General features: G+C 38.9%; 3 protein-coding genes across 8 annotated transcripts; 1 reads left to right on the top strand and 2 right to left on the bottom strand.

Moving 5' to 3' along the window:
* Positions 1 to 111: 111 nt before the first annotated feature.
* On the bottom strand, positions 112 to 3,491 carry dorip1 (dopamine receptor interacting protein 1). Of its 2 annotated transcripts, XR_008635645.2 has the most exons (6): positions 3,247 to 3,491; positions 2,434 to 2,961; positions 1,694 to 1,783; positions 1,324 to 1,458; positions 928 to 1,176; positions 112 to 647 (listed from the first exon to the last, which is right to left on the bottom strand). XR_008635645.2 is itself a non-coding variant. In XM_055171395.2 (5 exons), the coding sequence occupies exons 1-5, from the start codon at positions 3,363 to 3,365 to the stop codon at positions 993 to 995; spliced, it is 1,056 nt and encodes a 351-aa protein (XP_055027370.1). In that variant the 5' UTR covers positions 3,366 to 3,491; the 3' UTR covers positions 112 to 992. The 2 variants fall into 2 exon arrangements, 1 of the variants encoding a protein (XP_055027370.1); XM_055171395.2 differs by having other exon boundaries at positions 112 to 1,176.
* A 354-nt stretch (positions 3,492 to 3,845) lies between these two features.
* Positions 3,846 to 16,596, top strand: fsip1 (fibrous sheath interacting protein 1). Of its 5 annotated transcripts, none has more exons than XM_073869840.1 (13): positions 3,846 to 4,071; positions 4,264 to 4,313; positions 4,390 to 4,507; positions 4,637 to 4,806; positions 4,889 to 4,946; positions 5,878 to 6,029; positions 6,107 to 6,182; positions 6,367 to 6,453; positions 6,853 to 6,974; positions 7,536 to 7,646; positions 10,672 to 10,827; positions 15,005 to 15,130; positions 16,292 to 16,596. In XM_073869840.1, exons 3-13 carry the CDS (start codon positions 4,504 to 4,506, stop codon positions 16,352 to 16,354), a joined length of 1,125 nt encoding a protein of 374 aa, XP_073725941.1. In that variant the 5' UTR covers positions 3,846 to 4,071; positions 4,264 to 4,313; positions 4,390 to 4,503; the 3' UTR covers positions 16,355 to 16,596. The 5 variants fall into 5 exon arrangements, with proteins under 5 accessions (XP_073725941.1, XP_055027368.2, XP_055027365.2 ...); XM_055171393.2 differs by having other exon boundaries at positions 4,390 to 4,438; XM_055171390.2 differs by having other exon boundaries at positions 3,847 to 4,071; positions 4,390 to 4,490.
* Positions 16,597 to 18,008: 1,412 nt separating this feature from the next.
* thbs1a (thrombospondin 1a) lies at positions 18,009 to 26,456 on the bottom strand. Its single transcript, XM_073869841.1, has 23 exons — positions 26,379 to 26,456; positions 26,183 to 26,254; positions 25,496 to 26,062; positions 24,935 to 25,006; positions 24,404 to 24,487; positions 24,211 to 24,320; positions 23,920 to 24,045; positions 23,453 to 23,549; positions 23,186 to 23,359; positions 22,929 to 23,105; positions 22,513 to 22,686; positions 22,276 to 22,403; positions 22,036 to 22,188; positions 21,717 to 21,935; positions 21,523 to 21,630; positions 21,241 to 21,400; positions 21,029 to 21,147; positions 20,493 to 20,727; positions 20,182 to 20,409; positions 19,835 to 20,106; positions 19,651 to 19,748; positions 19,431 to 19,570; positions 18,009 to 19,340 (listed from the first exon to the last, which is right to left on the bottom strand). The coding sequence occupies exons 2-23, from the start codon at positions 26,247 to 26,249 to the stop codon at positions 19,333 to 19,335; spliced, it is 3,516 nt and encodes a 1,171-aa protein (XP_073725942.1). The 5' UTR covers positions 26,250 to 26,254; positions 26,379 to 26,456; the 3' UTR covers positions 18,009 to 19,332.
* Between the last annotated feature and the right edge of the window lie 1,455 nt (positions 26,457 to 27,911).

Genomic DNA, 27,911 nt, shown 5'->3' on the forward strand with positions numbered 1-27,911 from the left:
ATCAAATCTAAAATAAAGGCCTGGAAATGTGTTTCTCCTTCATTATGTGAACAATGGTTTCATTGGAGTGGGCTTTTATGGTAGAAAGACCTTTGAGATAAACAAACAATGTTACAGATGTAGTTCAAATTTTATTTACAAAGACAACATATAAAAAAAGACAGAATATGCTACACTTCTGTATAATTTTAATGAATCTAGGTGGAAAAGAAATGCCATCACAGCACTTATCATTATTAATAATAATGTACTCGAGTCACCACTGACTCTAACTTGTAATCCAGTAAAAGTAAAAACTATCAAAATGGTTAGATAAAGGGTAAACATTACTCGTAACACTGAGTAGATTAAACAATCTGAGTGAAAGAAAAGATAAAAACAGGGAACTGAAAGCAATGTATAGATTAAAATCATTTAGAAACATACAGACGCTGGGTATGGGTACTGATATATGGAACAAAAAAGAAACCATGTGTGATATAATGCTAATTTGATATTTTAATAATGTAGACGTTCATTTTCTGTTAGCAAACATCTCATCCAGTTTCAACAGCCTGATGTAAAACACACTTTCATCTTCAGATATAAAGTTTTCATTGGACTTTGTGGACGTTGCAGAGGACCTGAATGCAGTTCTGAGCTTTTCCCTGTCAATATACAAATCCCACACAGGCCAAAACTATTATAGTTCATGAAAATATTCTTGGATTCCAAGCACGCCTGAAAAAAGCCCTTTACTGTGCAAGGCAGCAATCAGACGACATTATCTAGAAATTACAAAATTGAATATATATATATATAGATATATAAGAATATAAAATTTCACAAAAATATGTAGTATAACAAAAACGAATCATTCAACCTAGATCTTCATTGAAGGAAATATTGAAAATAAGTAAAAGTGTCCAGAGGACATCATGAAAGTACCAAACAGGCCATGAAGAAGACTCAGTTTGAGACTCTTTCTGGTAGCAGCCGTTTCTCTGTGTGGTTTATTTGTCTGAAGCTCGGATGTAAACTAGAGATGAGAGGAGCAGGAACTCCGGTGGTTTATTCAACAGCACAAGATTGTCACTACGTAGACCATCATAGTGCATCCAGTATCCGTCCATCTGAAACGCAGCAGAATAATGATGCTCGTCTCTGTTGAAGAGTGTAGCGCCCTCTAATGAGTACCTACAGTATACAACATCAATGTTACACAGCAGTATTGTGTGTGGCAGAGATCCAGTACACTGAAAATCATCTTTCTGCCATAAACCACTATAAGCTGTAAAAAAATACTGATGAGATCCAGGAATAGCAGCATGTCATCAGATATACCGTTGATCAGACAGTTCAAGGCGATACGGTACGTAAGACAGATCCTCGGACTGCCACATCTGCATGTTCAGAATGATGAAAGGAGGCGGGCCGTGACAAAACACACGCTGACTGAATTCTCTCAACCCCTTACATTTGAAACACACAATACACACATGATTCAACCGCTTTCAGCAATAAGAAATAAAAATTAAAACTATTCATCAAATAGTTTATTCCATTGTCTTGAAATTAAAAATAAAGTCATTCTTAAATGTTCATTTACACTGAAAAAAGTCAATAAAGTACAAAAGTAAGTGGGTGGTGTTGATGTGTTTAAATCATTTCATGAAACCATTTAAGCAATTTAAGAGAAAATCAGCTATCTCACTTGAATTCATCACAGACTTCCAGCCGTGGGCAGAAAAACTCATCGACTGCTGACTGAATGGGATCTTTATCAGGCAGCTCATGTGGAGGACTGAGAGAAAGAGAGAAAGAGAGAAAGAGACATACAGAGAGGTCTGTTGAATGCTTTATTCTGATTGGTTGAGAAATGTTTCACAGGTGTTGATTATTTTTCTATAACGCACACCTAACAAATGCCTTAAAATAATCATCAGTGTAATATCTGTGGTATAAGAGGAATAAATGACTCCAGTGCTTTGAATTATTTGAAAATATCGCATTATTACCTTGTGTGTGCATTACTTTTGAATAATTCATTCTTTACATATATCCAATGGGATGTCTTATATTCACTGAAGCATCTTTTATTGCAGCAATAGTTTAATGCCAATATGAGATGAAGACATTGAGATGAAGCCAAATATTGCAAACTCAAGCATCCTTTACTCCAAAGCTCTCAGCTGACGGTCATGAAGCTGGAACAGAAGAATGATGCTACGCTACTCATGAAAACAAAAACATCCAGTATTATGGATTTTCTGACAGATTCTAACAGCTCTGTTTGTATGTTTTTCCACAGTGAATATGTTTGTTTGTCACTCTGTAGGTTTACGGTCAAAAAGCTATGATTTGACGACGGATCATTTCCACTATTCTGATGTTTCCTGAGTAGTAAAATAACCTGCTGTGTGTGGGAGAGCATTGAGACGTGTTTGAGGTCACCTGATGTTGATGGTCTTCTGGAGATCCTCCTGAAAACGAGCCGGACAGCCCAAGTTAGAGCACCAGCTCTCCTGTACACTACACATCAGGTTCTGCAGGTTCTTGGTGAAGTTCTCGTGCTCGTTGCCGAAGAGATCGATCTCCAGAGCCGCTTGGTGGACCTCTGAGCGATACTGACGCTTGGACATGCGGTCCCAGATCCACAACATCTTTACTGTAGTGTAGTCGTAAGAGTCCATAAGATAGAGGAAGAGCTCCACGAACTGTTTCCCGAGGAACGTGGCCACCTCTCTGGGGAAGGTGTGATTGTCCTTCAGGATGATGTAGAGGAGCATGAGGAAGCCGTCGATGGTGCAGGTGTTCTTCAGATTGATCTTAACATAAAGTGGGGTGCAGGCGATGGCTTTTCGACCTGCTCTGATGGGGTAAACCCCACCCCAGGGCAACACCGGGCGCCAGAATGACCCATCACCGTTATTATCGTGATTATTGACGGAGGCCCGGATCTCCTCGTACAGCGTCCTGGTTCTGTCAAAACACAACAACAACACACAAACATTGCTCCAGATCCTTCATGCAATACCACAGACAGACAGACAGACAGACAGACAGACAGCGCTGCTGCTGCAACAACAACAACAACAACAACACACAGGAATCTTTCTGTGCTTGTGTTTAGTTTTTAAGAAGTTTAACATCAGACACTAAATCTAAATGATAAACGGAAACTCTGTCGACCTAAAATATGAGCAAATCTCTTCCACACTCGTACACTTACAATCATAACAGTTTCTGGATCAGATCCCGACTCACCTCTCAGTGGTTTCTGTGTGTTCAGAGTGTGAAATGAAGCACTGTAGTTCTGTTAAACAGCTTAAATCTCTCTCCATAATGCTGCAAATACCTTCATTTCTGCACAGCCAACATGGCATCTGTTATTTTTCATCGCTCAAGACACGCCCACTCAGCGCAGAACACTGCGCGTCATCAAAACACGTACAAAACACTGGCCAGGCTGACAAACCCCGCCCACAAGAACGTCGTCATGTTTTCAGCGATGTGCTGCGCAGGCAACGGTCCTATAAATATTACATTCATACAAAAAAAAACATTTATTAAAGAAATTAAACAATATAGAAAGACTCTAAGCAATGTTAAAAACAAAAAAGACTTTGTTATTTTAATATGTTTAGTTAATTTTATAACAGTACCCCTGACACAGATTAATTGTTATTTGTTTTCCATTCCTTGTTCATTTTTCATTTTATTAGTATTTATTTTATTGTTTTAACTGTTGTGAACTGTATAAGTTTGTACAAACTGTAATTTTTTTGTAATATACCACAATAAAAAAGGCAACGGTCCTATGATCACTTCCGACACCGTGCCAGTCACGTGAGTAAAACAAACAGCGCCCCTGGTTGCCATGGTTCCCATGCGAGGCTACTCAGTACTCATAAGCTGCTACGGAGCGAGTGGTTAAAAAAGTCACCTACAGTAACTGCTATTATATGTTTTCTATAATGTTTTGAGTTTGTGTAGTTACAACATCCGGGAACTTTCAGTTGGAGTCCTTGGATACCGCGCGCACGTTGTAAACCTCAACATGATACAAATCTTTAGCTTTAAGTTCACAACGTAAGAAACTAAAATAACGTTGATACGTCTGTGTGTGTGTGTGTGTGTGTGTGTGTGTGTGTGTGTGTGTGTGTGTGCGTGCGTGCGTGCGTGCGTGCGTGCGTGCGTGTTTAGCTGCTTTGATATAACACCAAATCTTTACTTAACTCGTCTTGTGATTTATTTCTGATCCTGCTGTTGTTGTTGTTGTAGGTGATGGTGATATGGAGGGAACTAAAGGTCATTTAAAGGAGATTTGTCGGGTGAGTTATGAATGTTCATAGACCTGACACAGCCCATCCTCTCCTCAATAATAATGATTGTGGTTTATCACTGCAGGATCCAGAGAGGTCACAGGAGATCACTGAATGTCTATCAAAGAATCTGAGTATGATTTATACTACACTCCACTACTAGTACTACTAACTACTACACTACTAGTGAGGGTTTTTCATGTGTATGTATGAGAAATAACCACTGGTGACAATCATGGAGGGACTTTTACATTAGTTGGGTTCATATTTTATATGTTTTAAACCACAGATGTCTCTCACTGTAACATTAAGGGTTCATGTGATTGTTGTAGTTGCTGTATGTGAAGATCATATGGACATCACAAAGGGAAGTCTGGATGATATTTCTCGACCGGCTTCCAGTGAGCGTTCTCACGCTGGCAGTCGAGAGTCTTTCTCTGAGATCAGAAGAGACGGACACAGATCTCTGGAGGTGCTCAGTCCTGATGTCACAGATATGAGGGTAAAGTCACATTTGAAACCACAGAAAGTTGAATTAAATTGATTGTAGACATGAAGTCCTGTTGATTCTTTATCTTCTAAAGCAGGTTCAAGAGAGCACACATGAGATGAGCGATTGTGAAGAACACAAATCTGATCACGGTATGGAGAGATTCAAGCTGAACGCTCACATCTATACATTGATGTACAGGATGATTATCACTGTATATATAGTGTACTGTAGAGCTGCTGTTATAGGGCAGTGGTTCTCAAACAGCCAGCCCTTTGTGTACGGTGCATTCCTTCAGGGCCCCCCAAAGAAAAATTATGACAAAAAACAGTTCTAAATAAATAAATATTAAAATGTAACATTTTAATTAAACAAAACATTATATTATACAAAGTAGTGCTGTTGGTTAGTAGCCTTATTGTTTTTAGGTTAAATTACACAGAATTCATGATAAATGAATGTATTTTATAAAATGTCATAAAACTGGGCCCCCCCTGGGACCATCTTGCGGCCCCCAGATTGAGAACCACTGTTATAGGGGACACTTTCAAGACTTTTTAAGATGTCAAATAAATCTTTTGTGTCTCCAGAGTACATATGTGAAGTTCTACTCCAAAGTACCCCACAAATCATTTTTTTAACATGTTAAAATTTCCACTTTGTAGGTGTGAGCAAAAATGTGGTGTTTTTGGGTGTCCTTTTAAATGCAAATGAGTTGATCTCTGCACTAAATGTCAGTGCCGTGGTTGGATAGTGCAGATTAAGGGGCGGTATTATTATAATAAGATCCTCTTCTGACATCACAAAGGGAGCCAAATTTCAGTGAGCTCTTTTTTCACATGCTTGCAGAGAATGGTTTACCAAAATTTAGTTACTAGGTTAATCTTTTTCACATTTTCTAGGTTGATAGAAGCACTGGGGACCCAATTATATAACTCAGATTGTCATGAAATGTCCTCTTTAATAGTTAGTGTGTGTGTGTGTGTGTGTGTGTGTGTGTGTGTGTGTGTGTGTGTGCGTGCGTGCGTGCGTGCGTGTGTGCGTGTCACATGAACTGAAGGTAAGTTTTGTTTTTCACAAAAGATTCTGATGAGGAAGCTAAAGATTCAGATTTGGAAAAAGCCCTGAAGAAAATGAAGAAACTGGATGAGATTCTGTCTCACAAAGTTTCAGTGGAAAGAGAGGTGAAGAGGAAAAGCAGAGAACTTCATCAGAGACTCTGGCAGGAGCTAAAGGCGAGTCTCCTGATACACCAACATGTCTATAATTCATATGAACATCTTTATGATCTTGTCATCTGGATGTTTTGTAGGCTGTTAGAGCGAGTCCAGAGAGCAGCGATGAGATGGACAACACCAGACGCTTTCTATTATTGACCCCTGAAAGCTGTAAGTGTGATTCTTATGATGTTTCATTACGTGACAGAGAGCGAACACATCTGATATAATCTGTGAAGACCCTTGATGTGTTCATACAGTAATCAATAGATTTGAAGAAGATGATGGTTTGACTTCATTAGATTTACACATTGAGAAATCTTGAGAGATGAATCATTCACTGCCATTCTTTTAGTTCAGGATTGCGGTGAAGATGTGGATTTTGTTCCTCTGTTTGAAACTGAAGTTCTAGAAGATTTAAACCTGAAATCTCAGAAAGAAGGTGAAGTGTATTTATCTCTAAAACACAAGTTCAGTCATGTTTGTGTGAAGTGTAAAACATTTGTCAAAATGTTTATATTTCTGCTTTATCACTACTAAATGTGCTTGATTTTGTCAATTGTACAAAACAATTTTGTTATAAATGTGGTTGTAGTATTTGTTGAATGTAAGTAATGCTGCCTTGAAACAATTTATTTGTACAGCCAGCTGTTTTTACACTGTATGGTGTTGTTTATTTCTTTGTTCAAAGATTGACTGAATGTTGTCTTGATTTCACTGTCATTGTTTTGACACTAGAGGACATCCTCACCTCAACAGTGATCCATCTGAGATTCACACAACTCTTTGACAGACATTTTTGTGTGGGTGTGTTTGTGTGTATGTGTGTGTGTTCACACAGAAAACGCACAAAGTGATAAGACTGAATTAGGTCAGCAGGTGATGGAAAATCAGACTCCAGACGTCAGACACGGAGCTGCTCAGAGCAAGCGCAGGCAAGATTTTGTCAAGAAAAACATTGAGGTATGTGGAGGTCACTTCAGGCCAATGAGGTCCATATGACTGAACATGTGTAGAAGATCTCATACATGACTTGACTAGGGAAGATTTCTTTTCTGTCTTAATCGATTTCTCTTTCACAGTCAAAAGGCTTTAGTTGATATTAAAGCTGTAATTCAGGTGCTTTTACCCGTAAGTGCAGGTTGATGTCATCAATATTTTTGGCCTGTTTCCTTGAAGAGAGTTACTGTGAATGTTGGTAAACAGAATAGTTGATCACAAATGGGCGGTTTCCCAGACAGGGATTAATCTAGTCCTAGACTAAAATAAATGTAAAAGCGGTCCAAACTAAAAACATCTTGCACTAACATATCTTAAAATACATCAGTGCCAAGTAATGTTTTTAGTAAGGCATGTTTGTTAAAACCAGTTATATTTCCTAATTAAACTAAGGCCTTGTCCTGGCTTAAACTTATCTCTGTCCGGGAAACCAGCCCAAAGAGTACAAAGCCACAAAAATAAAAGAAAGAATGATGTAATGTATAATCTTAAAAAAGTGTCCTGTGTTTGTAAATGAATGTTCAGCTGGCAGGGTCATCAGTTCTGTTGACCAATCAGGAGAGAGAGAGACTTGAGGAACTCCTCAAAGATCTAGAAGAAGATCAGAACAATACAGAGCCAATGAGTCAACATGAGGTATAAACACACACATGAGTAAAATACAGACACACACAATCTGTTTATGTCTCTTAAAATGACTTTTAAACAATGATCTGATAGGACAAAGTTTTAGCCTAAGCGTAACCTTGCGTCAGACGCTGACTGTGATGATATTTGTGTCATTACTACATATAAACCATTAAAACCCCATTACAAACTAGAGATGTAAAATGACCAGTTTAATGGTTAACCGCAATAAAAATGTCCAACTGTTAGTATTATCACGTCATTTTTTAATTACCGTTTAACTGTCACAGCTCTCAAACTCCTGTCCAGCATCAACCAATTTAAGCAATAACACGAGACAAACACATTCATTCACGTCTGCTCTCATGTGTTTGTGATGACAGTAAATCCTAAAAATCTTCACATTTCTAGTCGTACTGACACACGTTGTTTACTTAATATTTCTTTAGACAGATCCATCTTTTCTCTTCATTTTTCATTAAATGATGTGATCTAATGAGACCATTTCTCACAACATACGCAGACCTAACAAATACTGTCACTGGACCTCTTTGTGCTGATTGGTTGGATCACATGACCATGCTCCTCCAGAACTTAGTTAAATCAACTTAATTTTGGATCAGTACTTTTTTAACATTTCTAGAAATTGTTCATGAAAGCATGATGATATTGATAATGTTGGTGACTTTGGTCATTATAACTGTGATGTGAAGTTTTCATACCATTTCATCTCAACTGCAAACACACACACACACACATGTGAATCGCCAGTTATTATTTCCTTCGGCTGATGTCCGTTCATACGCTACAGAGGTGCAGCTTTCTCTGATGAAAAGCCCAACTTTACAGCAGAAAAATAATGTTTACAGCCTGGTACAAAAAGTGTTTTTGGTTTGTATAGCTAATTTTGTCCTTCATGACAACTGTGAGGGGGGTGAATTTTTGGTAAGTCTTCTGTTTAAATTAAATTAAGCCTTAAAGATCTGCATAATCAAGGGCGTGGCCACTTGAGTGACGGGTGAACAGAACTGCCGCTGATGGGTGGGTGTGGTTTCAGCATCCAGCCACCTCAGCTTCACCCACGTCCCGCCTCTTTACCCGTTTTCGTTTATCTGTGAGTGATGTGCTGTGACACACGGCCAAAATGCCAATGACAGGCGCCTACTTTAAGCTTCATAAAAGCTCTTCACAAACCTATGAGTGACTTCACAGACACTACATCCATCTTTTTTTACAGTCTATGGTTTAAGTGAAGACCGGAAACGCAAACTCGTGTAAAAGTTCAACTTTGGTGAACTCTAATGTTCGAATTCGTATCATGATACATCACAGCGTGACCTTTTCAGATGGAGGAAAAGTGAATAAAAACAGTATCACACAATAATAACAAAGCAGTTCTAACACTTCTGAATCCATGATATGTAAATGATAAAACAAGACTTTAGCCTTTGATGTCAGATGTGGCTGCTGTCCATTTATGAAATATCACACACGTGTGTCTGCAGCATTAGTGTGAGGAGGAGGATCTCTTTAAGATTGTGAATAATAAACTTCAACGTGATCTCCTTCATCCGGTGTAGATATTACAGCCTTTCATCTTCTGTGCTTTGGATCATTGTGCTGTAATTATGAGAGGAAAGCAAACAGGCCACAGATGTTTGGAGACTCCTCACAGATCTCATCCAAACTTCTTCAGATTGCAGGACTTCACTGTCAGGACAGGAGATGTTTTTTTGGATCCCAGCGGCAGCCATAGGCTCTTAATGTGACATAATTCACTTCAGATTCATCATTGTTCTCGCTTTGACCCTGAACAACACTTCAGTCGCACTGCGATTGGTTAGTTTTATTAGAAACGTCTCAGTTGGACAGAAATGTTCTAGCAGACAGATGTATGGCATTTACGGTCTGTTGAAATTCACTCGCACAGCATTGTGTTTATAGTATTGCACACTGAGTATCAGTTTGGTTTCTATATAACTGGACTCATTTCCCACAGGAACTCATACGCTGTAGTTTATATTGTTCTCAAAGACAGACAGACAGACATAATGTGCAGTTCAAGATGATTTTGGCCTTGAATGAGATCTTGAGTTTCAGTCCTGTATGAAGAACAGCAGACATCACAGACGCTTTTATCCAACGCTACTTACAGAAGTTAAAAAAGGCCGATTGGTCTTAGGATTCTGTTTCATGATTTTCTTCTTGCATGTGTAGTTCTGGAATCATGTAGTATTGGGTTTTTTTGAATACTTAAATACTCAAACCCATCTGCAATTGTGATATAATTCAAAATTTGATTCCATGTAAAATGTCTTATTATAAGTTGTAATGGTTTATTATTTAGACATCATTAGTTTATTAGATAAAGATCACTTAATCCCCAGATGGGCGATGATGGCGTTGACGGCTTCAGAGTGATGTGGTTTCATGAAAATGCAGGCTTTGTATATTATACAGCGTGGTAAAGTTTTCTCTTGAGAGTTATCCAGTAGAGTCACGTTTTGAGATCCAGACAGTGTAATGGAGAACCATCTAAACCTATCAGAGTTATAAACCTGCAGCGTTTGCTTTATTATAACCCAGCGCTGTGAGGTCACTGTAATTATATTCAAACTTATGAGCGGCCTTCCGTTTCTCCAGCGTGCCAAATCTGACCTCAGTGTGTCGGCTATAACCCAACGCTCACAGGTCCACTACAGCGACCTCATTGGGTAACAGAAAGGGAGTTCGTCAAGACTTAGATATTTGGATCTTTGGACGGAGCGAACGTCTGAGAGAAGCAATCAGAATATTGTCTGAAGTCCAAAAGTAAATACCAGGTGCAGGAAAACCACTGGACTTTTCTATTCATGTGAAACAGAGCTTGTTGTTTGTGACATGTTATTGTTGATTTTATATCCAGATTTCTAAGTTTGTTTTAAAATGTGCAGAAGGCCGTCTGTCATTTTTTACTCTTCTTCAAAACACGTATAAAAGTTTCTCTTCTTTGAAAAGCAGTATTGTTGATGTGGATGAGTTGTTTTATTTTCAGGTGTCTCTGTGTGCTGGTGTCTATGGTGAAGGGTTCAGTCCAGAACCTTCTGAACTCAAACATCTCCTCCATATTGACTCCAGACTGCAGCAGCTGCTTCCCGTCAATGACTTCATGTCTGTGAGAAGCTCATGGACTGAAGCCGGCTCTTCGCAGGTCTGTATTCGTCTACGCTCTTTAAAAGAAAACTTCCATGTGGGACTGTATGAAGTGTTTCTCATGTCAACATGATTTTATAGAAATAGGAAAGTTTGTTTTTCAGAATCATTAATCATAACTTCACATCAACATGTCCTGGTTTTCATGTCTTCTGATAATACAGCAGGCTTTGATCCTCACAGACCTTTAACCCCTGCACCACATCACCTTTATGTGATAGGAGAAGTTCATTAGCTGCTGTTTGTGCATCTGGATGTTGTGAATAAGTTTGCCAGATGAGCTATAATGATCAGATCAGATCTCAGTCCAGTCACACAATGCTGCACAGAAGCGTTTCATCTGTTAATGTTTAATCTCATCAAAGGACCGATCATCAACACAACATCTTTAATGTATTACTTTATTGGATTTGCACATGTCATTTTATTCATGATACTTCACATATTGATGAATTATTATTTAGATGATTAGGAACGGTCCAGTAAAACTAAGCCAGCTAACATGAGATCAGTGACAGTCAATGAAATGTTGCTGTCTGGTTGGATTGGATATTTGCGTGTCTGTGTAAAATTCAATTTATATTTTTACAATGTTTGTTTGACTGTGTTTTAAAGCAGCTGTAAAATTATTACAATACAATCTAAGGTCTATTATTGATCATGATCCTCAACTTAAGATTTGCAGTAAAAGAAAGTATGATTTATCTTCACCAAAACTGTCTGTTGAAAAGGTTTATAGGCACTTTATACATCAAGTACACAATTATTTATTGCACACCGCTCTGCCTTATTTTCTCATAACCTTGTTGGCAAATGAAAATCAATCAAAAGTCAGTTTAATCAGTGTGTTATTTACCACAGTTACCGTGATAAAATTCCTGCTAATGCACGTCTTCTGATGTGTTTTAATATTTATTATTATATTGATAGGTTCAGAACATGATTGTGGTATAAACTGATCAATTTGAGCTGATATTTTCTTTATTAAAGCAGCAGATGAGTTTATGAGCAGATCTCTAGCATCTTTAAACACCTAAAACACGGCCTGTTTTGTGGTCATGAAGAGATTAAGATCAGATGAGAAATGTAGATCAGAGATTTCACTCGGTGACACATCGACCACCAGCCACAAGTTCACGGACAGGAACGGTTTGATGAGTTACTGAAGTCTTCAATCAGGTTGTGGTTCTGAGTAATGGCTCATGAATTACAGCTTTGAGTTGAAGTGTTATTGTTTATCTGTTGTTGTTTTGTGGTGTTCAGTGAATGGATTCTGTCAGGGTTATGTGTTCAGTTTTCTGTGTGTTTTATCTTAATTTAATCATCATTTTCATGTATTGCTGTTAACTAGTCATGTCTCGGTTTACTATAGTTACTGGTTACTTTCATCTTTGTCAGTTCTTCTCCTTAAATCCTTGCATTGGTTCAGTTTATTGTTTTTGTGTGTTTAAAGAAATGTGTTTTTGGATTATTAATGAAATGATATTTGAAGAGGTTTATACTCTTTATGTTTGTTGGTCATAGACAGACTTTGACAGATTTACTGTTGAAGAAGATTTTTGCTTTGAGCTGTTTAATGATTTAAGATCACAATGCCTGATGCCCAGACTCACATTATTTTGCACGTTAAAGTTCCTCTCAGATGGAAAGTTGAATGTTTTTTTAGTTAGTCATGTGGTTTTGATCTGTTGAAACACATGAATCCAGATGAGCTTCAGGTTTATTGTCTAACACTACAGGAATGTCTGAATGACTCAAAGAGAAATGTTAAACTTTAACTTAATTAAACACTGTTATTATTGGTCATTACTGTTAGTATTCGTTTCGTAATTTACCCAATTTATCTCTCTAATCTGTACACAGCACTGCTTAACTCAATATTATATTACTGCAGATTCTTCTCTCCTGAGCAACATTTATTTGTGGTTTTGAATTAGTTCAGGTCTGGTCTGATGTGTCAGTGAGTCGGTTCGGTTCGGTTCTGGTCTGATGTGTCAGTGAGTCGGTTCGGTTCTGGTCTGATGTGTCAGTGAGTCGGTTCGGGTCTGGTCTGATGTGTCTGTGAGTCGATTCGGTTCAGGTCTGGTCTGATGTGTCAGTGAGTCAGTTCGGTTCTGGTCTGATGTGTCAGTGAGTCGGTTCGGGTCTGGTCTGATGTGTCAGTGAGTCGGTTCAGGTCTGGTCTGATGTGTCACTGAGTCAGTTCGGGTCTGGTCTGATGGTTCTGTGAGTCGATTCGGGTCTGATCTGATGTGTCTGTGAGTCGATTCAGTTCAGGTCTGGTCTGATGTGTCTGTGAGTCAGTTAGGGTCTGGTCTGATGTGTCTGTGAAACAATTCGGGTCTGGTCTGATGTGTCTGTGAGTTTGTTCAGGTCTGGTCTGATGTGTCTGTGAGTCGGTTCAGGTCTGGTCTGATTTGTCAGTGAGTCGGTTTGGGTCTGGTCTGATGTGTCTGTGAGTTGGTTCAGGTCTGGTCTGATGTGTCAGTGAGTCGGTTTGGGTCTGATCTGATGTGTCTGTGAGTCGGTTCGGTTCAGGTCTGGTCTGATGTGCAGTAGTGTTGTGATGAGGCTACTTGGGGGAAACTTTGGCTCTTTTCCTGACTCTACGTGGCATTGAGTGAAGTTTCAGTTCTTGTGTTTGTGAGTCATTGAGTCTGTTTTCACTCTTCATAAGAAACACAGCAGATGCATCTAAAGACTTCAGATTAGTTTTGTAGAGAAACATACATTGTGTCTGGTATGAATATGTGGAGAAAATTAAATGCTTGATTTAAAGCAGCCAGTAAATGTCCAGCATTTTAAACTTCTCATGCTGTTCCTCCTGAAGCTGACTGCAGTTTGCAGATCTCCATTACAGAACAAACACAAGAATTTCACTCGGGAATTTTGCTGGAATTTAAAACAACCACACGTTTTACACATGATCACGTGTGTTTCTGCACATGTATGATTCACGTGGCTTTTCTCTAAGGGCTGTAATCCTGACAGAGGCGTTCAAATATAAAATCATCATTTGATTTGTTGATGTTTTTGGTCACACCGTAACTCAGATATCGACTTTTTACATTGAGAAGTTGAATATTGGGTGATTTATGTGAATGTTGATGATGATTTCTACAGCAGACACACTGGAGAGATGCTTGTTTTAAAGCATCTGTGTCAATCTTCTGCTTATTCAACACCACAGCTTGCAAAATAATTCTGAAATAATTTCAGTTTAGTTTTAGTTTAAAACATTTGAGTATGAGTCAAATCAAATATGATGTTAATTGATGGTCTGTCATTTGAACACAAATGAGGTTTGTCTTAGATCGATGTAGTCAGTGTATATGAATCCTCTAGTTATCTGAGGACAGATAGGATTTTGTAATGTGAAAAGTATTGTTTATGAATATTTATGATTTCTGAATGTTACAGTGCAGTTTGTTTCATGATGTTATTATGCAGCAGTGGGGCGTGAAATGAGGCCAGGGTGATCTCAGGTTTATGACATTTAAAAAAGACATTCTCATAAATTCTGTGTAATTAAAGGCTACTAAATGAACTTAATATGTTTGGTTTAATTCCAATTCTAAGTTTGAGATTGTTTTATTTCATGAATCTTCTTTGGAGAGGCGGGTTGACAGACATGTTGAATCTGTTATATAGACGAACTGAGCAGATTCACTTGTGCTCTTTACTACTGAAAGTTTTGGAAGAGTTCAGCACAAGCCGTTCATTTTGGAAGCAAACGTGTATTTAGTGGTCTAGAGGGGTCAGTAAACTGGACATTTAGTTTCCTAGTGTATAGTTGTTCATATAATCTTGTTAAGCGTTCTTCAATAGAAATGAATGTTCAGCATTTACAAACAGAAATGTGTAAATGATTTTCTTTCAGGAAAATGACGAGAGTTTGGAGTGATACAGAAGATGTGTTTCCTTATAGACTCTAATCATAACATATCTTATTAGATTTACTACAATAATAAAATGACCTTAATAGTTTGTGTGAGAGAGATGATTTATAATATATTAATATATTAGCAGAAAAGGACATCATCGTCCTTCAGCTCATATAGTTTCTACTCTTTTTACCAGAAAACAATAATAAGAATATTGAAATGATTCTCATGGTTTAGTGAATGATGAGCAGATATCTGTACATCTGACACAAACCTTCTCTTGTGATGAAGAGTTTAGATGAGATGAAGATGGGAGACAGAGTCTTGTGGTACGTGAGAGAGAGACGAGAGCAAGAGAAACGTCTGCGAGAAATCCAACATCAACTGCAGCTTCTGGATGAGATTGAGGAGACTGATGTGAGTTCACAAACACACAGATTTACTGCGTCAGACGTCACACACAATCACTCCTAATAGAAATCAGACTTTCAGTTCATTTCATTGCTCTGTGAGAAGGTTTGTGTGCTTGTAATCCTGAATGGCATCTGTCGACTTCATCTGTATCATAAACACACACACACGAGAGGGACGTTCTTGTGTTAGATTTGTTTTGTGTGAATCACTGGAGTTCAGTGAACACTTTTTACAGGTTTGATGTAAATGATTGATTTAAATCATCTTGAATGTTTGGTGTTCTGCTGGCTTGGGCTCAATCTATTATGAAATATCATGAACCTATATGTGATTCATTAAACGAGTGTATGTATAGAAAACATGCGTATGCTTTACTTTCAGAGGTGAAATCTATAAATCACAAATGAGCTTGAAATTGTGTGCAGCTGAACGGTTGCAGATCTCCACTTTTAAACGATGCCCAATTAATGTCATTGACATATAAAAGAGCGTCTGTTATTTGTTCAAATCTTTTTGGAGCGGCACGAATGGCTCATATTTCCAAAACTCTGCATACATCTGCTCAGACCTTGACGTGGCACTGAGCACTTTTCCACATTAAAGACACTTTTTATAAATTTTGTGTGCTCACACTTTACGATCAAATCTGTGCGTACGTACGCTTTATAAATGAGGCCTCTGCTGGTCCTCAAGCCCGTATCTGATTTGAGAATTTCTCATTGAAATTCTGATATTTCAGGAGGTTTTCATTGATAAACCACAGCAGTAAGACACTGATGAAGAAGAACAGCTTCAGGACTTTTGTGTGTGTTTCTGTTGGCCGTCCTCGGGTTGGATAGTAGTTGTGCTAACAGGTTGATTAATTGTCAGGAAATATCAGAGGAAGATCTGAATGCAAACACGACTGAGACTAAGTGATGTCAGATGTCATTTCAGATTGATTTTCTAACCACAGAGGGTGAAAACTCTCAGCTATTGGAACTAAAAATCAAGGTCCCAAATTGTGCAAATCTCATCAAATGAGTGACCAAAAAAGTCAAATATTAGTTTGATCTCTTGAGATAAAGGGTTATAAAAGTCTTTCAACTAATCTGTCATTTAAAGCTGTGCTGTATGATTGGCCGTCCTCTCTTTACAGCTGATTCATTTATCTGACGCTCGCAGTATTTCTCCACACGGACGTCCAGCTCCATTCTGAATGAAACGGATGAGACGATGACAGAGTGAGAAAAGAAATCCTGATCACAGAGAAAAAAAAACCTCTTCAATCATCCACTAATACTGAACTATAAGAATCTTCTCAGTTTTATTTATTCCTAGTATAAGCGTCTTTCCTTTAAAGTTTAAGACTTAGTCTGTTTGTCATTTGGCCCTGAGCGGTTTGCCAGTCTAATCATCAGAATCAGATTTGTGAATCAGATTCAAATAGTTCACAAGAACAAAATAAAATGTTCCTTTTTGAAATGAAACCCGCATGTCTTTCATTTTTGTGTCATGAACTTTTGATTTGCAAAAAAATTTGAAACTGAACAGACATTCAATTCGAGATTATTTCTGGAGCGCTTTCACACTGCTGCAAAACAACTCGACGTGTGTATCATCTTATGAGTGCTAGATGTGTATCATATATTTCATAACATCTATTATATCAACAACATTTTTACACATTCTGTGTTGTGTTTTGATCATTAGGTTCATTTGTAACAGGTTAACCTCTGTCAGTGCTCACCTGAGATAACCAGCTAATAGACTAATAGATAAAGAGCTTAAGATCAGTTTATCATGACTGTTAGATTTAATCATTGTTCATATTTATTCTTAAATAATACAGATAAGTGTGTAACTGTTTGTGTCACAGACATGAATGACAAGATTGAGTGCTGTTTCCTTTATAAAAATACCTTCCTACAATCCATCTTACGATCATTTATCAAATGTGTGGTTCATAATCCCAACGTACGCGCAGAAAACACACATAAACCTTTCCTTTTCCACGTCAAAGACAGTTTTTATAAATATCAACTTTGCCGTCAATTTTTGCGTGCGCACATTTTACGATCAAATCTAAAGCTTTATAAATGATCTGACCTATTGGAAAACTGCATATCTGACCCTGGACCACAAAACCAGTGAAAAGTTGTCTCAAAATGAATCATTTTTTTATACTAAAAATCATTAGGATATTAAGTAAAGATCATATTCCATGAAGAGATTTTGTAAATATATTGAAAATGTATTTATTATTAGTAATATGTATCGCTAAGGACTATTTTCAAATAGTTGTATCTCAGCCAAATATTGTCCTATCCTAACAAACCATACATCAATGGAAAGCTTATTTATTCAACTTTAGGTGACGTATAGATCTCTTATGACTGATTTTATGGCACAGGGTCACACACAAACCCAATGCATAACTCACAACAACTGCACAATGTGGATGTGTTACTGATGTGTTTTGATATGTAGTAGCTACTGAAGACATTTAGATATAAACATGATCTATTCTTTTAAAGAGCAATGCAATCACTAACAATCAACATTTCTCTCAAAATCAACATTTTTAATCCAATACAGAAATAATAATTCATTACTATATGCCTCTTTATTCAACAAGGAGTCTTTTATTGGTGGCTTACATCTGAACTAACAGTTTTAATGGCTATGGTAAGCTTCCATCTTAAGCAAAAGTTAAGGTTTATAGCTGTAAAGTTAGTGTAGAAGTCTGCTTTTATTCTCCACCAGTAAAGTTTTTTTGTCAACTTGACTTAATGTTAACTTCTTTACTGTGCTGACATTAACTTGACTTAATGTTCTGTAAATTCTGTTAATAAAGCTTTTCTTGTGAAGGTTCGGCGACAATCTTAAAGACGTCACAATGTGATTTGACAGACATGCATTTTATTTTGTTTAACCGGTTCATAATAAATCAGTGTTACATGGCATATCATGGTAATAATCTGACTGATGTCTGTGATTTTAGGCAGATTTTGGAGGATCTGATGTGACCACGAGGTGTCTGCGGGTTTAGATTTCAAAGGCTGGACATCTGACAAATCCATTTAGTCCTAATAAAAACAAGTCGTTTCTCTTTGTCAGTTAGAAATGCTTTTAATAAGAAGCAAAACATCATTATTGTGTAAAACTGAAGCCTCCTTAATAATAAAAAAATAAAAAGTCCAATCGTTCTCTTACATCAGTGTGCAAACAGTTTATACAAAACACTTTCAGATATCAGTTTACGTTCCCTTATAAATTATTTAAATAGCATATATGTACACATGACATTATTTCAAAACAAATTGACTAATAACTTATTTTTTAAAAGGCATCAATATTTCTATATACAACTTTCCATTCATATCGTACTGGGGCATCTCTTTCAAAAATGTATTTTATACTATTTACAGAAGAAACGGTTTTACTACACACAAAACAGAACTGAATTATAAAATGGAAAAATATCTTTGAGTTGTTGATTTCAATTGTACAACTGTGAGGTAATATTTGTGTTTACTCTTCATCATCATTCCATCGAGACTGAAGAGACGTTTCTCAAAGCTCCAGTTTTGTTAGCGTAATTGGCATTGGCATGATATCTTGCACGTGAGAGTCTATTATCAGCCGTCATCTCTCCATAATATCTTAAAAATTCCTGCTGTGAGCATTGCACATCTATGCGTTTATCTTCTTAAAGGAGAAGAAAGCTCCTCTTCAACTGGCAAATCACAAAAGTTCACATCCAGCCCTGAGAAATATTTCACTCTTTTAAAATAATGAGATTATTGATGAGAAATTGGCTCTGGCTGTGTCAATATCAATGCAGGATGATTAATCGATGAGTAACTCTTGAATCCTGAAGGTCTCAAGGAAAAAGATCACATTCACATAATGTCAAACAAAGTCTGTGCGTCACTCCTCAAGAATCAAGGAGAAGCTTCAGTTCACGAGGGCTCCTTCATTCATCGTCCACAGCAGATCGGAGATTTTATTAAGAAATGAATTTACCCAGCGAATGATTAGAAAGGAAAACCTGATGTGACGTTTCTTTCTCATTAAGAGCCAAAAAGTTCATCTGCAGGCTCCCACCATCCGATATTTAGATCCTCATTGGAAGGAATGATTTGAAGTTTTTTTTCCAGCTTCTTGATCCCACCAGATAGAAACAGACGGATAATAATCGATAACCAGCCGATCCTTCATGTTTATACATCTGCAAGAGAGTCACTCATTAGCATATATTGTATTGGACAAACATAACGCGGTCTTTGTGTAAAAGTGAAGAACAATGCAAGTGTTTTACCTCTACATTCATATTTGAGGTCTGAGAAGTAAACCATCTCTTGAGAGAAGACGAAGAGGCCGAGTCTTCCGCCCGCGTAGGTTTTGTCATGTATACTTCCAGAATCAGCCATGACTTTCTTCCCTTCATACATAATAACTCTAAACAGCAAACACAAGAGAACGTGGTGAGAACTGATATCTGCTTTAGCTTTTGCTCGGTATTGATCAGTGACACTTACCTAATGTGTCCAGTTTTGGGTCTGTGGACCAGTTGCCATCTGTAGGCCGTGTAATCCTTCCAGCCAATGTTCTTCGGGTCGTGCCACAGGGTACGCACCTATCCAAACAAAAGATAAGCGAGATGTTTCAAACAGACCTCCACTTTTGAACATATTCTCAATAAAGTTTATTAACGGTGCGTACTTGTCCTTGAGTGTCTCCGGTATGCCACAAAGCGTTCCTGAGATGCTCGCCTGGTCCTGTGGTCGAGTTGACGACTTTAATGGACAGTCCAGAGTAACCCTGGGCTTTGGTGGGTGTATGAGACCAATAGGTTTGCGTGATCTGCTTCCACATCACCACATAAAATCGAGAACTGGACTGGTAGCCGAACACGAAGCCGGCGTAGTCGTCATCGCGGTCGGTGTTGATAAAGAAAGTGCCGCTGAAGTCCACGGCATTGAACTCGTCGTAACCTGAGGGACGATAAAAACACGAACGCTTAGATCTTGCTCCAATGGAATGCATTCAGCTCGTCTCTGAACACTTACCGACAGCGATGCCAGGATCACAGTTGACCGTCTGCAGAAGTTCTTTGCCCCGGTGACGGACGACCCAGTTGGGATCGATTTGCGAAGTTCCCGTGGGGTCAAGAGGAACCATCTGGAACCTGCGGAAATCTGTTTCGCTGATGGCAAAGTTCTCTGGGCAAACGTCGTTAATATCAGGCACGTTATCTTGGTCAAAGTCATACTTGCAGGCGTCGCCTCGGCCATCACCTGGGGCGAAACAGAAAGAGACCAAAGTTCAGCATGTGTGGAAACACAATCTAGCAAAAAAGTAAAAAAAAAGCTCGTCTCACCGTCAGAATCTAACTGGTCTGGGTTGGGAGCAAGTCGGCAGTTGTCTTTGTCATCGGGTACGCCATCGTTGTCGTCATCAAAATCGCAGGCGTCTCCTTTGCCATCTTTATCGTGGTCGGCCTGGTTGGCGTTGGGGACGTACGGGCAGTTGTCAAGGTTGTTTTGATGTCCGTCCTCATCGATGTCCTGGTTGCTGTCACACATGTCTCCGACATTGTCAGAGTCTGAGTCGATCTGTGATGGGACATAAATCAGTGAGGTTGTTTCGTATTTAAGATTCTCTGAAGATCATTTACATCCGATCTTAGGATTTCTTAGATATTAACACTGTTTGCGATAAGATATGAACATGTTCTGTTCTGAAGGGTTGGGATAGCAAAGATCTGCTTTATCATCTTATGAACCAAAGCAAATCTGAGCGATTGAAGGTCATCAGAAAAAGCATATATAACATACGGCCTATATATGTGCAATCTTGTTCTTTGATCACAAAGTGATGAGAAATTTTTAAAGAAGAACTGAAATCTATTATTACCTGGTCAGGGTTGTGCTGTAATGGACAGTTATCACAGTGATCACCGACTCCGTCCCAGTCGCTGTCTTTCTGCTCGGTGTTGTACACATATGGGCAGTTGTCCTTCTCATTCAGAATGCCTGGACAATTCATTAACAAACACACAACCTTACAACGGTGTTCAAGTAATTGATTGGTGTTATACTTCAAAAATGTCAAAACGCCTCTCTTACCATCACCATCAATGTCGATGGCACAAGCGTCTCCCTCGCCGTTGTTGTCGGTGTCCGTCTGTTCTGGATTGCTGTCATGTGGGCAGTTATCGCATCCATCACCAACTTGATCGCGGTCTTGGTCGTACTGTCTTGGGTTAAAGACGAACGGGCAGTTGTCCTGTTTCAAAAAGATTCAGCTTGGTTTATTTTTACCACTGGCAAAGTATCTTCTCCTTTTTGTCATGTTATTACGATCTTCTGTAAACAATATTCCAGAAGAAGAATGTGTTCATGACTTACCCCATCATCAGGGATCCCATCATTATCGTCGTCAGAATCGCAAGCGTCGCCGGTACCGTCTTTGTCGTAGTCTTCTTGCCCAGAGTTGGGAAGATCAGGACAGTTGTCCTAAAATATTGCGATTGAAGAATGTTTAACCTCGATGTCATAACAGGATGTCTCTTAAGTATATGGTGAAGAAAACGCTCATCTACCTTCTTGCAGTGGTAAGTTGCATTTTCCACACAGGTGAGATCGCTGTTTGGCCAGCCGTCCAGGTCTGTGTCCTCTCCACAGATGTGACCGTTCCCAGCGTAGCCCGGTTTACATTCGCAGCGGTACATGATGTCGGAGAAGACTCCCAGATAAATGCAATTGGCTTTCTTATTGCAGTCGTGGGTGGCATCCTCGCATGGGTTTCTTGGTGTGCAGACCTGAGGGAAGATTTCATTTAGACATAGTTTTGGCTTTCCCTACTACCTAAATCCTAGTTGAGATTCTTTATATATTTCTAAAGCAGATGACGGGTCAGACCTGTTTATTGGCAACGGCCTGCTCCATTCCCCTGCCGAAGGGCTGTGGTCCGGTGTATCTTGACGGGCAGGGCAGGCAGTTGTAACCCGGTTCTGTGTTCTCACACTGATGGACTCCATTCAGCACAAAACAGGCATCTGGTACTTCTTTGCACTGCAGATATGAAGGATCATTTTAAGCATCCCAAAAGAGAAACGTCTACATTCATTCATGAAAGAGCGCTTTACGTGTCCTCCTTACCTCATCAATGTCTTGACAGTTGATTCCATCTCCAGTGTATCCAACTGGACAATCTCCACATTTCCAGGAGCCGTCAGGGAAGCTTGTGCATTGAGTGCCGGCAAAGCACGGGTTAGACAGACATCCATCTGTTGATGAGCAAAATAAACTGGTGTTATCTCATAGCAAGAATTTGCATCTGAATACAAGGTTTATATTTTATATCAGTACTTGTGTTCGCTGGATTTCGTGACTTACCAATTGGACACGATTGAGAATTGCACAAACGGCTTGCTTTGGCTTCTCCCAGACAGTCTTTACCACCGTATTTGGGGGCAGGGCTGTTACAGAGACGATGTCTGCGCTGAAGTCCTCCACCGCACGTGACAGAACAAGAGTCCCATAGTGACCACGGTCCCCAACCTCCATTCACTGACACGCAAGCACAGAGAGAGAATTGTCATTTCAGTTTCTCTGTCATCAAGAGTCAACAATTTACACAGGAAGAGCAAAATCTACATCAACCAACCACCACTGGTTTTGCTTTGAGACGGCATTTAGGGACAAGTTTACTTAACGTCAGTCGGTATAGAAGCATATTAAACTAATGACTGAATAAAAGTGAGCGTAATAAATACTTGTTTTCATTTCAATCATAAGCAGCACATGCTCACCTGGGCATAAAGGCATCCGACACGACTCGGTCTGGCGACCTTCACCCTGGCAGTCTCTGCCACCCATCTGTGGTGTTGGGGAATTGCACAAGCGGATTCGCGTGATGACGCCGTCTCCACATGTCACCGAACAGGACGACCACGGAGACCAGTGGCTCCAACCTCCGTCCTGCTTGACTGCATTAAAACAATCATGTAAAGATGATTGACATGTACGGTCGACGAGTAGAGGAGCATCTGTTGGATTATCAACTTACAGCGTTTGTCACACTCCTGAGTGAAACAATCTCTCGTCTGAACCGATGTGCCATCGCAGTTTCTGTTGATTCGGTCGCAGGAACGTCCGCGCTGTTGAACGCCTCTGCCGCAGGTCACAGAGCAATGCGTCCATTCAGACCAGGGAGACCAGCCGTCTTCTGCATCATCGTTTGCTAACGGTAAGAAAGGGAAAATGCAATTGGTATATGCAACTCGGTCACCATAAGGAAACCTGTTATTAAAACTGTATAAACATCAGTACTCACGCGTTCCACAGCGTGGACAACATTCACCATCTGGAACGGTGGCATTGGCACAGGGCATCAGTGGGCAAGAGATTTCACGACACACTGTAGCAGAGTTCTGGCAAATATAAGCATAAAAATGACTTTAACTGAAGCGTCCTGATAGCTGAACATCATCAACAGTGCAGAAAGTCCAGCTACACAATGAAAAATCAACATTTCTCTGCTGGCATTAGGGTCAAAAATGACCTCTGGCTTGAGAAGAAAAAGTAACTCGAGAAGTAACTATACTAGTGCACCAATTAAACCAGCATTATTTTGCCCTAACCAGCAGCTGGTCTGGACCTTTTAAACACAGAACAACTTCACTAGAAAACTCTCATTTAGGATTCATTTGGCACTTTCAGACATGATGCTCTTGGAAGATTTAAACTTTCATTCATTGAATGTAAGTTTGTCATCTGCGCATGTCTGCGCAGCAGCTGTTCCTGACACGTGCAGTGTGTGCAGCTGTCAATCGTCCATTCGTCTCTATCGTTGTAAACAACACCGTTGTGCAGACAAACTCCTCCGTGGATTTTAATTTGGGTCTTGATTAAGTTGTTATCTGCTGTCTGGTGTCAGGAGAAATACAGAAACACACATTGATATCACACAACCACATAGAAAGAAACACTAAAGACAGCATCATGAGAGAGAGAAAAAGAGAGAGAGAGATAGAGAAAGAGAGAGAAAGAAAGAGAGAGAAAGAAAGAGAGACAGCTTTATTTGATTCTCACCACTTGTCGAAGCTCATTTGACAGCTGCTTCACCACAACACCGAGACCTTTGAGTTCTTTAAACATACCGCTCAGATCCTCACAGGAGAAACCACAGATGTCCTGTAAATCTAAAGAGAAAAACATCAATCTTAATTTAACTTCACTCGTATCCATGACAAAACCAAAGAATCGACCCGTTTGAAACTCATACCTTTAGATTTGTGTCCAGTGTAATGTGTGCGGATGGCTGGACTCGATATATTCTCTAAAGTCATGACGTCAGTGATGAAGGCGGCTGTATTGATACACAAACACATTAATAAAATCAGTCAGATTGTAGCTTTCTGAATGTCTTTATGTTTTAAATGGATGAGTTTGAGATGATGGTAAAGGAAGAGTCAACCATACATAAGGAGAAATCTCTTTAAAAACCTCATGAGGTGAATAAAGAATGCCCTGCTGGAAAAACCGGTATAGACCAGCATAATTCCCATGCTGTGCATATGCTGGTCCATGCTGGTTTGGTGCTGGTTTAGCTGGTGGTCATCAGCACAAACCAGCACCAAAACACAAGATAGATATGCTGGTCTTGCTGGTTTTTCCAGTACTGTATTTTAGTCACTCCATCCAGATGTGTTATTATTTCATAGTTCTGATGACTTTGTACTCAAATGCTGACAGTTTTAAATATAGTGATGTTGATTTGTTGATAAAGAATAGATGATTTTTTTTAAAGACTTACAGCTCTCACAGCCTTTATTGCGTAAAATCGCGTCGACCGTCGTACCAAACACAAAGCGCACATTCTGCAGAACTCCCATGAATAACAAATCATAAAAAAAAGATCACAATCATTACAAACATCAACACAATACACAGAAATCTGAACCAACACGTCTACCTGATATCACACTGCAAAAAATGTATTTCTTACTTTCTTACGTATTTTTGTCTTGTTTTCAAAATTCTTCAATTAAAATACATTTTCTTGATGAGCAAAACGACCTAAGAAAATAAGTCAAAGACGTATTGTGCTTAAACAAGCAAAAAATCTACCAGTGGAGTTAGAAATGTTTTTCTTGACTTAAGTTTCTTGTTTGAGAAAAAAAGTGCAAGTTTGTTTTAAGCAGAAATTCAATTAAATGTTATGTTTTGGTCTAAAAAAAACTTTATTTTGCTCGTGAATAAAATGCATCTTACTTTAAATGTTTTTAATATTTGTAGGCTACTTTTAACATGACAAAAATACTAAGTAAGAAAGTCATTTTTTTTTGCAGTGCATGAACTGTTTCAGAAGCAGTTTCTCCCATGAATCGATCTGATTTAGTCGCCGGTTTACCGACCCTCAGCTCGGAGATGTCCGCGATGTCCTGACTCAGGATCTGTTGGATCGGAAGATCGAGTTCTTGAGTGTTGATCTCCTCACAGCCCACGTGAAGTTGAGCTCGGTCCTCTTGAATAAACAGCGTGAGGTTCCGCCACTGTCCGTCCGCCACATCCACATCTTCAATGGACACGAGCTGCTGCCCGCTCGCGCTCCGGTACAGCAGATCCACGCTGTTTGCTTTTCCGTTCGATATGATCTCAAAGAGCGAACCGGAACCGTCTTTCATCTCGACGGTGATCAGACTGGCTCGGGTCCGTTTGGCTTGTTTGAGGTTGGCCGTGAGGATGAACCCTCGCTCGGTGTGAATGGAGAACAGAAGGTCCCTGAAGGAGGGCTCGGGTACGGAGGGAATCAGGTTCGGCTTCAGGATCTTATAAGCCGGACTGTTCGGATCCGGACCCTTCACTAAACTCACTCCTACATGATGCTTATGAACATTCGTGAGCTCAAACACATCATAAACGGTGTTATCATCCAGCACTTCTGTTCATTTAAACAGGGAAAAAAATGCAGCTTTCAATAACATCTAAGTTACAGGTATTACACTTTATATTCTATACATGAATAATAATAATAATAATAATTCAATCATGTTTATCTCACCTGCATGTCTGCTGCAGTCAGACCTCCACAACACGAGACATAAAAGCAGAAATCTCAAAGACATCATGAACCCTACACAACACAACACAACACAACACAAAACAACACAACACACTTTAGCTTAAAATCCATTTATTGTATGAATAATAAAGTGATAAACATTCGAAACAAGATGTTACAAATATTAAACCCTTACCTGAAAAGAGAAGATGAAATGATGAAATGATCTGTGTGTCTTCAGTGCTGAGCTCTATTTAACTCCTTTCACACATTCTTCAGCTGCACTCTCAACCAATCAGCAGCCAGCATGACTCTTATACCCAACATAAGAAAAAAAAACACACAGCACATTCTTTCCATCAGCCAGCAAACTCTATCATATACACAGAGAGAGATAGAGAGAGAAACACACAATAAATATAGTGATTTAAATAAATTATATTATTATCTGATTAATGAACTGAGATTTCAGTATTTGTATGAATGAATTCCTCTCTGATCTAAATTAATTTATTAGTGTTGTCGACGTGATGAATATAAACACATAGTTTCACAGTTAGGGTTAGGAAAACACGGCAGTAATACTACAGTACTATTGTGTGTGTTTATTCTGGAGTGAAGAAAATATCACATGTTATAGTGATGTGATCATTGCTTATAAAACCTGCAGTGAGAGACGCTGACGTCTAACAGAATCTCTCAATCTTTCCATCTACTGATATATAACTCAACCTCTCTGTTCAATATCACTTTAAATCAATGACAGGTGTGTGTTATTATTCTCTAGCCAATGAGTTCTTATTATTCATAAATATTGACTCTATTGTGCGTTCACGTGGACATTTGTATTCTTTTTCTTTAATGCACACAGCATAACATTTGCTAAAGCTGTGTATTTTTATTTGAATTTTAATATTTTACTCTAATTTGCTTTCATAAATGTTTTTAAAACTAGTTATGTAAAATTGTTAGACTTGGGTGCAGAAGGACAAAAATGTCCCCATTGAAAACAATGAGTTTAATCTGTGTTCCATTACAACACAACATCACACATTCTGTATAAACATGCTTTTAGTTTATTGGCATTTTTTAAATATTTATTGACATTTTTAAGTTTTGACGTATGTACGGTTTTTCCTCAGATTTTCCATGTCGGAGTAAATGCTGTTTTTCCTTTATTTCTGCTTCTGGGGTATAATAGAGCACTGCAGGCAAACTCAATCAAACATGCAGCTAAAATTGTGTGTGTTTGTGTGATGCGTGACTTGCTACAGCCACTAAATATCAGCAGTGAAATAATAATAATAATGTTACCTGTGTTACTTTCATGAAGTGAGAGATGTGGATTCTGATTGAGATCAGATGAAAGAGGATGCTGTAGGAAACGGTGCAGTCTGTGAACTTGAAACACAAACTCTTTAATACTGTGAAAGAAAAGCTACGGTGTGAGAAACTGACCAAACTCTCAGCTGTGATGCTGCTGGTGCTATACTGACGGGTTGCTATGGTGACGGATGTTGCCGTGTGGTTTTCTGAAAGATGCTGAGGTGTTGAAAGAGGATTCTTATGGGTTTGCAGAGATGGTTGGAGTAGTCTTAATTTCATTGTCATGTAACACTAAGATATTCTGTGATAACTCATCTGATATGATCATTTAGTCTTACATCTGACCAACTTAAAACTCACAACAAGATGAACTGTGACCAAACCCAACACGGTGGTAAAAACA

The sequence above is a fragment of the Misgurnus anguillicaudatus genome, chromosome 7 (assembly GCF_027580225.2).
Source record: "Misgurnus anguillicaudatus chromosome 7, ASM2758022v2, whole genome shotgun sequence".
NCBI lineage: Eukaryota > Metazoa > Chordata > Actinopteri > Cypriniformes > Cobitidae > Misgurnus > Misgurnus anguillicaudatus.